Source organism: Lissotriton helveticus, chromosome 3_1 (assembly GCF_964261635.1).
Source record: "Lissotriton helveticus chromosome 3_1, aLisHel1.1, whole genome shotgun sequence".
NCBI lineage: Eukaryota > Metazoa > Chordata > Amphibia > Caudata > Salamandridae > Lissotriton > Lissotriton helveticus.
The window spans coordinates 192,988,384-193,001,493 of NC_136061.1; the positions used below are offsets into that span (position 1 = coordinate 192,988,384).

The 13,110-nt window shown below is 39.2% G+C and overlaps 1 protein-coding gene across 1 annotated transcript; it reads left to right on the top strand.

Moving 5' to 3' along the window:
- Positions 1-672: 672 nt before the first annotated feature.
- Positions 673-9,781, top strand: LOC144822272 (C-C motif chemokine 3-like 1). The gene is made up of 3 exons (XM_078679592.1): positions 673-1,098; positions 3,535-3,649; positions 9,241-9,781. Exons 1-3 carry the CDS (start codon positions 1,026-1,028, stop codon positions 9,344-9,346), a joined length of 294 nt encoding a protein of 97 aa, XP_078535718.1. The 5' UTR covers positions 673-1,025; the 3' UTR covers positions 9,347-9,781.
- Positions 9,782-13,110: the final 3,329 nt, after the last annotated feature.

Consider the following 13,110-nt stretch of genomic DNA (forward strand, 5'->3'; position numbering starts at 1 on the left):
GAAGCAACCCAACTCTCCTCTACTGACACAACATGTTGTCCCTGGCATTAACCACAAAGAGGAGAAGGAAGTAGACAACAGCTGTGGTGATAATACAGCTTCAGGCTGCAACAACCTAACAGAAGTCTGGATTGCACTTTGAGCATGCAGTTCTTCAGGCTGTAGGCGAGCAGTTGTAGCCAGATGAGTGGATGGTCTCTGAGCTAGCATCACCTATTAATAATATTATTGTTACTAACATTATTATAATCACTTTTTTATTGCTATCACTAATTTTTTTTGCTATTGATAGTGTTACTACAATCATCGTCTTAGCAGCTCTCTCTGCCAAAGAACTGTAATGGCTCTTTGGAAATACACATTTTCTCTTCCTTGGGCTCGTTGAAGAAGCTCTTGAGTAGGAGGACTGCACAATGCTGCCTCTAAAACACTGGAACCGATTGTGCTAAGTGCACCAGTACTGTAAAAGGAAGAAAAAAGTGTCCGGACAGCAGGGAAAGACCCTGTTATGAGATAATTAACATCTCTTGAACTTGGGGAAATCCGCCTTTCCTTGACCCCAGACCATCTGTTGACTTCTCTGTTCCTCTAATAAGTTTAGACACACAAGAGGCCAGGAATCTCTGACTGGCAGGAATCCACTTCTTCTTCAGAGGAAAGAGAAACTCCCCACGATAAATGTGCTACCTCATCACTTCCTGTTCTTCTTGGCTCGTGTCGTTGGGGACTGAGACACCCAGGGTTTGCAGCTCGAGCTCTTCTCACCTCCCCCCAGATTTCCTGCGTTGCTCAAGCTGCCAGATTTAGCTCTCTCTATTCTGCTCTTTCTACCATCACATCATCTCTTTTCCACTCTCAAGCCTCCCGTGTTATTTCCACAGAAAGTGTCACTCCCTCCAGTAACACCCCTACCCCCACCAATGTTTCTTCCATAAATACATGAGGGTCCTTCGAGAGATCAGTCAGCCCCAGCTCACCCACTGACCCAGTTCTGCTCAGAGCTCAGTCCCAGACCCAAAGCTGACATGAAGCTCTCCCTGGCTGCTGCCTCTGTTCTCCTCCTGGCTGCCTTCTGCTCGGAGGTCCTGGCTGCCCCTGGTGAGTGCTGATGCTTTCACTCTGCTCTAGGAGGTCCACCTGATGGAAAATTAATAAATATCCATACTTGTCCTACAGGTTCTCATGCCTTCTATTGTGTGACCGTGGAGACTAGGCTGTTCCTTGTTTTGTAGTGGTTCTCATGGTTGTCGGTGCTTTGTCATGCATTGTCACTAATACAAGATCTAAATAATCTGATCATATATAAAAATAACAAAATATGCATTGGTGTTTAGTGGTCAGTATTTTGCTGGCACGTTCCATAAAATGTAGCAGAGCAGAAGTAGTTGGATTATCATCCATACTCATTCACATCACGCTGTTTGCATCATCTTAGTGTAGTCCATATGTGTCTCTAAAGAGAGCAGTGTATCTCTCATATGAAGAAGGGTTACACAAGTGCCTATGCTGTTTCAGTATTTTATTGTGCCAGACCCACAGTTATAGGAAGACTTGAAGGCAGAATGTATATTTTTATCCTGGTATCTCATATACTTTTAAAAATTATGTTGACTAAATCCTAGTTGAATCCACAATCAGGAGGATTTTTGAAGCAGGTAAAATAGGCCGTTCAGGTTTTTCTTTCAACCACCCTGACATGGGATAACCATTTCATAGTGCTACTATTATCTACGGAAATAATTTAACTAATAACTCGCAGTGATTCACTCATCAGGGTGTTTAGGCAAAATATTGGGGAAAAAATACTGTGTGGACAAAAATATTGTGAAGGTAAGTTTCTAAGCATAGGCAAAGTTTTACTATATATAACTTCACAAATATATTTTTATATTTGAGGTGCGTAGATGTGGAGTTAAGAATAGTAAATCTATACTTACCTATTTGCACTTACTTTCCCAATTTTGGTCACAATATTCTGCCCACACGATATTTTTGTTACTGGTATTTTGTTAGTGATTTCCTGTCAGACCACCTAAGCACTTCAAACCCTTAGTCCATTTACCACAGCTGTTATTTCTATTTGTGTCAAACCAATGTTCATCAGAAGCCAAAAATATATGATATAAGTTAACTGGAAGAAGAACTGTCTGTAATGTCTCCGATAATTTCAACATTTCATGCCACAGATGTGTTTTTGACTCTTCAAAAAAATCAGATAATTACTGTTCTTCAGTTTTGCACCATCTAGTACAATCAATACACTGGGAAATCCTGTGAAAGTAGCACAGTTTGTAATAAGGATGTCCTCAATAGACTGTCAAGACCAAAATTGGAACTTGACATTGTCTTTGGAGCAAAAAATCAAAATTGGAATGGAGTTTAATTCTGGCAATTTTGGAACAATGACACTTTTTTAAATAATGGCATTACTATGCGTATATAAATAATGATAAAGTGAAGATTAAGGAAGATATTAAAAGAAGCAAGAATTCAAATCCACTAATTTAGTAGAATGTTCCATCAATACTGGATTAAAGTTTCATTTTTTTAAGTAAAAGAGATAATTGACCTAGTGATGCAAGATGTATGTGCATTTTGGATATGGGAGAAGGCTATTCTTTTGTAATGTCCTTATGTTTACTTTTTAAGGTACTGTTTTTAAGAACGTCATTAAAAAAATTAGGATCTTTATTAAAAAAAATACAACAACTGAATACTTGCACCGCAGTGCTAAGATATATAGGTGCTTAATATAAAGCAATTATTTAAAACCATTGTAATATTTTGAAGTATTCTTAACTGGGCAATTTATAGGATTGTTGATATTACTTTTTCTGATGTGGATCATATATTTTTTTTTAACAAATTGGTTCCCATACTATGTATTTTAAATCCCGTTTATAGAATGTACATTAAAATTGGAAATGGTTGTGTTTTTGTTTTCTTTACTATAGTGAGCAGCACGCTATTTCAGATCTAAATGCATTCTGCATTAGTACTAGCTCTTGTGCAGTGGCTCTAGGTATACTTGCTTGCAAAGAAATGGAGCATGTAGCGTTAGTCAATGTATGAAGTACCATATTTAAAATCCGCATTCCTAGAATTGGTAACGGCTTTTTCCATTAGGTATTTTGGAAGAAACCTCCTGATGCCACAATAAAGAATTAAACAATACTTACTGGGGTCACGGTTGGACTGGTGTATTTGCCTACTGGGTATGTGAGTGCGCATGCGTGCCTACTTCTGCTCTGGTGCAAGGGAATCGAACATCACAGGGTCATTGAAAGGGGAGTGTGGGAAGCCTCTGGTCACCTACTTGACTATGAGACAGATGAATGGGGTTCAGGGATGAATGAACGGATATAGAAAGGGGATTATGTAGGGGTGAGAGGGTAAATCAAGGTCCGATCCTGCATGATAGTGCTTGTGAAGGTGTGATAGGGCTCAGATTTGGGGGTATTGTCTTTGTCTAGAGAAGGGCTGTGTGACCTTTAGTTTTTCATCCCATTCAGCTCTGGTTTCTTCTCCCTTTAGGTGGTGTATCAGTCCCAACCTCCTGCTGCTTCTCCTACGCCTCACGGAAGCTGCCACAAAACCACATCCAGAGTTACTTCTTCACCAGTAGCCAGTGCTCCAATCCGGCCGTGGTGTAAGCTTTTCATATTTCTTTATTCACAGTGAGCAAAGAATGAGCTGAAGCAATGAATAAGATGGATTGAGGTCATAGTGTATTATCCCATGAGACCAGATGTCACAGCGTTTCTTCCTTTAGAAAGCAGTTGTCCTGTGAAGGACTGATGTATCTATTGAGGTAAATGTGTGGCAATTGAAATCTCTGTTGTTACACTGGAACCACAATGAACTTAAATGTGATATATTCGAGCTGACTACACAATGAAGCTATAGTGAGTCACGCTGTGTGATCATATGAACTCTGATGTCACAATGTGACTAGTCAGATAAAATGTGTTATAATAGTAGATCTGATGTAACAATGGAGCTGTAGTGAAGTTAAATATATTATCATATGAACTCTGATGTCACAATGGAGCTATAGAGAGGTTACATTTGGTACTTTAAAACTGAGATGTTACAATGGAGCTGCAGTGAGGTTGAGTGGCATTTATTATGACCCCCAATTGCACAAGGACGCTAACTTGAGGTACACAGGTGTATTCCTCTGTGCCTTGAAGATTCATTAGAGCTGCGATGAGGTACACAGGTGTTAAAGTGAAGTAGAATTGTGGTTAATGGTGCTATCAAATGCATATGCTTTCACACGTGTGTGGCATCTTTTGACCTATGGTATGATAGTGGAGCCGTAGTGAGGTATGCGCTCTTTATGTCACAGCAGAGCTGCAGTCAGGATTACATCTAGAACACTGTGAGCTGCGATGCCTTGGAGGCACCACAGTGAGTTTGAAATGTGTCCTCCTAGAACCAGCAGAGTCACAGCAGGGCTGCACCCAGGATTACATATATTATTCTGTGAGCTATAATGCATCAGAGGCACCACAGTGAGTTTGAAATGTGTCATCCTAGAACCAGTAGAGTCACAGCAGGGCTGCACCCAGGATTACATATATTATTCTGTGAGCTATAATGCACCAGAGGCACCACAGTGAGTTAGAAATGTGTTAGTTGTGTCACAGTACCATGGGAGGAAGGATATCACAGAGTTGTACTGGGGATAAAGCTGTGTCTGTAGTGCATTTTAAAACAACCCATTAAAGATGAGAGATATACATCTTAATTTCTTAAATTATGTGGTTGTTAAAATATTTTCATTTAGTTCATTCTAGCCCAGTCTTTACTTCAAAATAATAGTTCAAAATATTTTAACATTTCCAAATAATTATAACATTACCAATTCCGCAGTGTATTAATTTTATGAGCGGCTGACACGTTTCGACTCACAGTGTTTTCGGTACTAGCACCACTTATATAAGATTTAGTCACAATTGTGCCTCATGTCTCTATTTTATTCAAGCATTATCGAACTGTTAAGAGTTGAATCTTTTTTCCCTGGCACGTGAAATACATTTTGGGAATTCCCTCTGTAATACGGTATTCTTAAAAAAAATACCAGAGTAGCACCAGTGCTCCTTCACTGGAGTTTCTCAAATGCAAGGTCAAAAGGCTGTGCTTTGAAAGTCAGAAGTGCAGAATACAATACTTTTTGCATTTTTTTTGTTTTCCAGTCCTCCAAGCCTATAGTCTAGAAAGGGAAAATACCCTGGGCAAATAGCCTGATATTCACTGGCAGAATATTAAAAAATATATATATACTCACTGTCCCGCCATGTTTACAACAACATCACAATACAGAGTGAAAAAACAAAAAGTTTTGTAGGTCCCAAAATCAAGTGAACACTAAATTCCTACCAGTTCGAATAATTGAACATACGGAGCATTTGACTAGAAAATAGCAAAAAACTGTGAAAGTAGATTGGGAGGAGCAAAACTTGTGTCAGGTGTCAATCAATTAATGTACAATGGAACCGATGATGTAATATGTACTTAGGTCCAGGTAACAGTAAAAAATATAGTATATATATATATATATATATATATATATATATATATATATATATATATATATATATATATTCACGAAAAGGACCTCATTTTCACATATGCACTTGCTTCTGCAATTATATGGCATGCAAAACGCATTTTGAAGGGCATTTATGTGCCAATAAATGTATTAGCCAAATGATAAAAGTCTCAAAATGTTTCTTTAAACATGCACGATCCTTGTTGCATTCTCTGATGTTACAAGTCTGATAATGAGCATATGGTTGTATTTCCTAATATAGTAGCAGAGTTACGGGGAATTCAGTAATGCTGGTAGTTTTTTTTTTTTTTTTTTTTTGTGTTGAAATTTTTTATTAAGTTTTAGATGAAAATACAGAAACATGTACATATGTAAATGGATAATAAAATAAGATATTGATAAATGAATCATAATAAAGATATGGAAATAATATGATTATACATAGGATATAATGGATGTGGAGAGGTAGAAATAGCAAATATTCTGTAAATGATAAAGTAAAAGATAATAGAAAAGAAGATAGCTAAAGAATGAAAGGAAAAGAGAAAAAAAAAAAAAAAAAAAAAAAGGAAAAGATAAAGAAGAAAGAACAAAAAAGAAAATAAGAGAAAAAGAAAAGAAAGACCCAGAGTAACATGGAAAGGAGAAAATGAGATGAGGCCGGGGCACATGAAAAGAATTAATAAACAGAAAAAATCTCAGGAAGGGTACACAAATACAAAAGAAAAGTAATTAAGAAGGGATAACAGACGTTGGAGAGGAAGGAGTGGAGACAGGGTCACTATCCACCGTGGCTTCTAGGAATGGGGACCATGTTTGAAGAAAAACAGTAGCCTGATCTTGCAAGTTATAAATTACACGTTCATAAGAGGCTGTTTGTACCATAGCCACCAGCCACTCTTCCTGAGAAGGAGATAAAGAGGACTTCCAATGACGCAATATACAGATTTTGGCCGTAGCCAAAGCAGTATGAAGAAGACGAATCTGTGGTTTAGATAATGTCGGGAGACCTCGAAAATCATGTAAGATAATATTTGCAGAAGTAAAGGGTAATGGTAATGACACAGTAGATGCCAAAGTCTTTCTTATAAAAAGCCAAAATGATCTAGTACGGGGGCATTCACAAATAATGTGTGTAATATCACAACCAGAAGCAGAACATCTCCAGCACGAAGAGTGTGTTAACAATTTAGCATGATGTAATTTATATGGAGACCAGTGCCATTCATGAATGATTTTGAAAATGCAGAATTTGAGACGAGCCTCTCGGACACCCTTATGTAAACCTTCTAGGATTTGATCCCATTGAGCAATGGAATATGTAACTGATAAGCGAGATTGCCATTTTAATTGAAGAGCTTTCGAAAGAGGTTGCGAAAAAAGAGGATGCAGGAAAGTTTTATAAAGACCAGAAGTCACACCTTTAAGATTACCCCACAAATGTAAATAAGACAGAATAGGAGACGTGTCCAGCAATTCAGGTGGAGAACCTAAATGTTTTGTGATGGCTTGTTGAAGTTGAGTATATTGATTGGATAGTGTGGATGGCAATTGGAATTCGTCATATGCTGGTAGTTTTAAAGAGATTTTGGAAATTCAAACATTAGCTTATCAGTTCTGAAAATACATTTGCACATTTGGTATACATATATTCAGTCAAACAAAAGCTTCTAATTTAATAGGCTGCACTGGACACAGGAGAGCTACTGTTAGGTAGCTGGCGAGCTACAAGTAGCTCACGAGCTATTTGTTGGAGAAGACTCCTTTTTTTTAAGTTCAAAAGTGATTTTATTGAGGTAAAGGAATACATTAACGCAAAAGGTATGACAACAATGACAAGAAAAGAATGACAAGAAAAGAATTACATACAATATATCAATTTAGAATTAATAAAGAAGAAATATTTGAATGAAATACAGTCATATCATGTATAAGTAAAAGAACAATATTATATGGAACATCGGTATGGAAAGGAAACTTATATGATATACAAACATTTGCATTAGAAAATATAGTATAGGTTAAACTATATGATATCAACATGAAGGAAGTCATGGAGGTTTAGTTACTTCCTGTTGTTGAGGAGTATGAAACAGAGAACGCCTGGCGCTTGTGTCAATGAATACCGTAACAGGTAACTACAATTCCACACACTTTGCTGCCATGTGTAATGGGTATACAAATGTCGTATCCAGTCTGTGGTTGTAACAGACAGCATACCAACATGCTTGGTAAGATAATTTAGTGAAGTCTTTCCAGTTTTTAGCTACTTGTTGTAAGGCCACTGCTAATAACAAATCTATTATCTTGACGTTAGAGTACCAACTTTCCCAAATAGGGGACAAGCTGCCTAAAAAGGTATGTGAGGGAGAAAAAGAGTGACTGGAATTAAAGATGGAATTAATTTGAGACCACACCTTTTCCCAAAAATTTGGAACAAATTTGCATGTGAAAAGCAAATGATAAAGGTCAGCGCGAGGTGACGAGCAGGACCAACAGGTATCCGGAAGATGAGAGTGTCGTGCATTGAGAATTAATGGAGAGAGTAAGAGCCTATTATATATAAAGAAGAGTCTCTGTGTGGTATTTGCAGCCCTAAAGGATTTCCTGATTTTGAGTGATATACTATCCCAAAATTCTACAGACTAGGAAGCTTCTAAATCTCTTTTCCACAATGTTTCTACCTTGGTTTTTTCTCTCAAACTAGATGAATTATGCAAAAGTTTATATATACTGGATGCCGTAGATTCATTGATAATAAGGGCCCTTAATTTATCTTTATGACAAAGTTTAGGGGAAGTGCTTGGTGGAGATGGTATATATTGTGTGTGAGCAGTTTGAACAGCTTTCAGCAAAAGACAGTATTTAGAACTAAGAGTAGAAGGCAAGGCAAACAAAGTGCGGGCTTGTGCAAACGACAAAGGTTGGTCGTTATCATATAAGTGATGTACCCAAATTAGACCCCCTTGTCTCCAGGACTTCCAAAATAAAGGTTTATTATTAATCAAAATATATTTGTTATGCCATATAGGAAGATTAAGAAAGGGAGTTAGGGAAGCAAGCGGTATTATCTTGGAAGAATACTTGATTACAGGGGTGGATACAGACTGCGTTTTACTTGTAAAGGAGAGATACTCCTGAAATGAGAATGATGAAAGAAAGGATAGTCCAAAGAGGACGGCTAATGGAGGGTACAGAAAGCCATTTTGACGCCTGATGTAGTAAGAAGGATTTGTGATAAGCAGGAAAGTCAGGAAAGTTTGTCCCATCTTCTGACTTCAGTTTTGATATGGACATACGCGATTTCTTGTTACCCCATAAAAAAGAAGATAAAATGGAATTAAGCTTTTTAAAATATTTTAAAGGAATAGACAATGGAATGTTAGAAATTGTATATAAAACTATGGGGGAGAGCATAATTTTTATGGTGTCTAAACAACCCCACCAAGACAAATATAAGGGATGCCATTTCGTTGCTAAAGATGACAGCCTTTGTATGCAATTCTCCAAACAATGAGATATCGTTCCTGATATAGAGGGAGTAAAATGTAAACCTAAGTACTTGATATACTGGGTACTCCAAGTGAAACCCGAAGTAGCAAAGTCAGCTTTGAAAGTATATTTGGTTAGGGGTAAGGAGAAGACTCCTCTAAATCCCTTTCTTAACTGTCCACTTTCAACAGATTCATCACTAGAAGAGGCCGCGAGCTGTGTGCTGACCCGAAACAGACCTGGGTTCAGGACTATGTCAAACATTTGCAATTAGCGTCTACCTCAGCCCCGTCCTAAGCGGTGTAACCAGAAGCTGTTTCGCTGACACGTGATTGGAATCTAGAAAATGGAGCTTTGACATCACTTCCAACCAGAAACAGGAAGCTTCATCCTAGACTACTGCACCTCCATCGTCACACATGTTGCAAAATTCACTGAAAAGTATTTATTAATTCAAATAACTTAAATATTTTTGCATGTATAACACAGACCTATTTTGTTTAATTTATAACTATTTATTAGATGTTTGTAATTGTTCCTTGTTTAGCGGGTCTCGGATCTTGTACAAAGTTATCTACCAAAGTGGTAATTCCCCCAGAAATTGTGAAAATTCCCATAAACCTCCATGGTCCTCTAAATCACATCTTACAACAATTTATCAGGACCGAAGCCAAGAAATTGCTTTAATCTTTTGTTACTTTTATGGTATTTATCTAAAAAAATAAAGATTTTTTCACATACCGACTGTGGTATTTTTTGCGCTGAAACAATATAAACTGAAATCAGTGGTCTGCACTGACCTCCTGTCTGGTATTCCGTCATGAAAGAGAGTATGTGTGCTAGAGGCCAGTGTGAGTGTAAACATAAATATACAGAGATTAGAAAAGGAAGGTGGGTCTTTAGTACGACTCTCGGAGAGCAGTGTCATTTAGGTGTGACTTGCATAGATGGTAACCCTAGCATTTGAATGATTCTGAGATTGTTGACAAGTGAGGACTTATATAGCTATCAAGGGATTCAGTCTGTGCTTGTGGGTGCGAAATATTATGTAATATAGCCCTCCACTCCCCCTAAAAACAAATGTTAAACTACACTACAAATTATGCTGTGTAGTCCAACATATTCAACAAAATTGCATAAGTGAAATTGTTCTAAAAACATACAACAGTGGGGTTCCCGAGTTCAAAGATCATGGATGCCACTGTCTGTGATGTTGGTAGTGAGAGGTGTGGTGCAGTGGCCAGGGCAGCTGTCTTTGGAGCACAGGGTACACGGTTCGATCCCTGGTTCTGGCAGCAGCTCAGCTCAGCACCATGTGATTCTGGGCAATAGCTCGCTTAATTTCCATGACGTCCCCCAGAGCCTTGAGACCCGTAAGGGTGAGTAGTTTGCGCTTTACAAATATGGCTTTACATTTACTTCATGGGATGGCCCTAGACTCAGGGAAGGGGGTAAGGCAGTTCCAACCTTCACACAGGCATATTAGCAAAGGAGATCTACGTTTGTGAGAGTAATAATAAATGTTGTGTAGAGTTTATCTCATAGAGAAATGTTAAGGACACAATCCATAGGGACTGTCCACCCAACAACTGCTGGAGGTTGCACTATGATGAAATAGGGAGGCTGCTTCTGTCAGCAACATCATTTATCAAATAAGTTGCACTTGGCTGTGTCTCCAAAAACAAGAACAACATCACATCATCAACTTTGTAGGTCACAGTATAAGCTCTTTGTCCCAGAGGACCTAACAAGAAGTTATATCACATGATCTTTTTGACCCAATTACCTTTTATAACCAATCTCTGTTCACATTTCGAGATTGTGCTGTTAATAAACAGCTGTGGACATCAGTGGCAAGCAAAGTTTAGAAACCTGGGGGCATATTTACAAGATAATGACGCAGCGAGGAGCTGCAAGCCATCTTGCTGCGCCGAGCTGCATCATGAGAAAAGTGAAGGGATGCAATGTATTTACAACAATATGACGCATCCCGTGCTATCCTCTGCGCTGGTGCACAGGCGGCTGCCTAACGCGAATGCAGGCACCCTTCCACCGTGGTGCAAGGGTGCCTGCTTTGCAGGGATTATTGTTTTTGTGCAGGAAAGAGACCTTCCCTTACAAAAACAATCATTGATTCCTCCTTCAAGAACGCAGCACACATAACAAAGTACGTCTTCTCGCTGCACCACTTTAATGCCTCTCCTGTGGAGGCATTAGAATATGACGCATTTACAGGTTTATGAAACCTTGTAAATTTAGGAATGCATCAGAATCCATGGGTGTTGCGTGGGAGCACCCATGGAATGCCCCTTTCATGCAGAGTAATGCTTGAAAGGGGGCCATAGTTACAAGGCCATGAAAAGACACACACAGGGTGACTTTACGTGGCCTTGTAAATATGGGCCGGCACACTGCACCACCAGAGCGCCCAAAAAACTGATGCTCCGATGGAACAAGGGGCTTGTAAATATGATATATAACCACAAGAACCAGATAAATCTGGGCTGAGGGAACCAGAGGCACGGGGTACTGGTAGGCGGCAGCCTCCAACATAAACTGTGTACCACAATGAGCCGCTCCCAGTCTTAGTGTTACTAGTGTTAGTATAGTGTTAGCTTGTGAGTGCAGGCATCTCACAAAAAGTGAAGGACTGGTCTCACACACCACCTGGTGTCACGCTTCATCATTGACCAGTCCTCACCCTCTAAAAACTTGGCTTGATAGAGGGCGGGCATACACCGGACGACAGGGATGCACTTCTAAACTAAGTGGGGGCCCAAACAAAATATATAGAAAGTGAATTAAAAGGCCATTATGGGTGTCAGCTTATATTTTAATAGTGCCGGCATCCATATGGTAGTTAAAATAAGGTTACCGGTGCCATGGGGATATTAGTGTCCCCCCACCGCTGAAAGTGAGGTCAACATGTTTCTGCCCGTTGACCCATCTGGGTCCGCAGCATTCATCAGGACCTTGATTTAGCGGGCTTCGCTCTTACCACACTCTATTGAGAGGGTTCCACTTGGTGGGGTGAAAATAATCACACTGCACTCCTGGTCTGGCTAAGTCTTGTAAACCCTGAGATGAGGTCAAACTGGCCCCATATAGGGGGGAGGTGGCAGATGGACCCTTTAGGTCCTGGAATGTCCAGTTACGTGCTCTCCGCCTTAAAGCCTAGGACTGCATGCCTCCGCTCCTCGCTTGTAAATATGACCCATACCTTTTAAAGACAATGTGGTGAAATCACATGGTTTCCAAAGCAGGACATATAATTGTAACAATTACTACTCCTACCAAATGCTAAATGTTTGCTCTTGGGAAAATACGTGGGAATAACAAAGGTAGAATATTACACTGTTTTATGCGAAGAAACATTTACAACACTGGGTCATTTAGTGAATGCATTCTGGCACAAACTACATTTTTGCTGGGTGCTCTCAATGTTTTGCGTCTTATTGAAAGATCAGGGAAACAAATGGGAAATAAACTTGATATTTTATTTACATGCATAGAACACATTGCATAACCTAATGCTTATAGGTGCTTAAGAGATCTGCCTTTCACGGCCAGAGGGTCGTGGGTACAGAGAATTTATCAGGCCTTGGAGTGACAAAGGAAACAAAGGTTACATTTGCATCAACAACATGTTGAAATTATGGTGGAGACAATGCTATGAATCAGGAGGTGCAATTGCCTTAGCTGGCAAAGATATTTGCCAATGTGCTTGCATGTACTCACATCACAACACTTATAATGAAAACTACTACTGAAGAGCATAATGTCACGGGGAGAAATAAAGCAAGAGATGGGGGAATGGAGTGAACATCTCAGTCAATTATAAAATCATTTATATTCCTAGGTAAAGAAATGTTACCAACACAATGTGTAACACAGTGTTAGCAATTGGGTTTCTGGTTTACCGAGGTATGCACCCTGTCGAAGCAGGAGCCACAATCCTAGTAAGGGTAAGTGTGGTACACACTAAAAATGTACCTGAGCAACTCTGAAAGTAAGCGTAAGCGTACTGTATTTACCAGGATGCAATGAGGGGAACTGTGCTG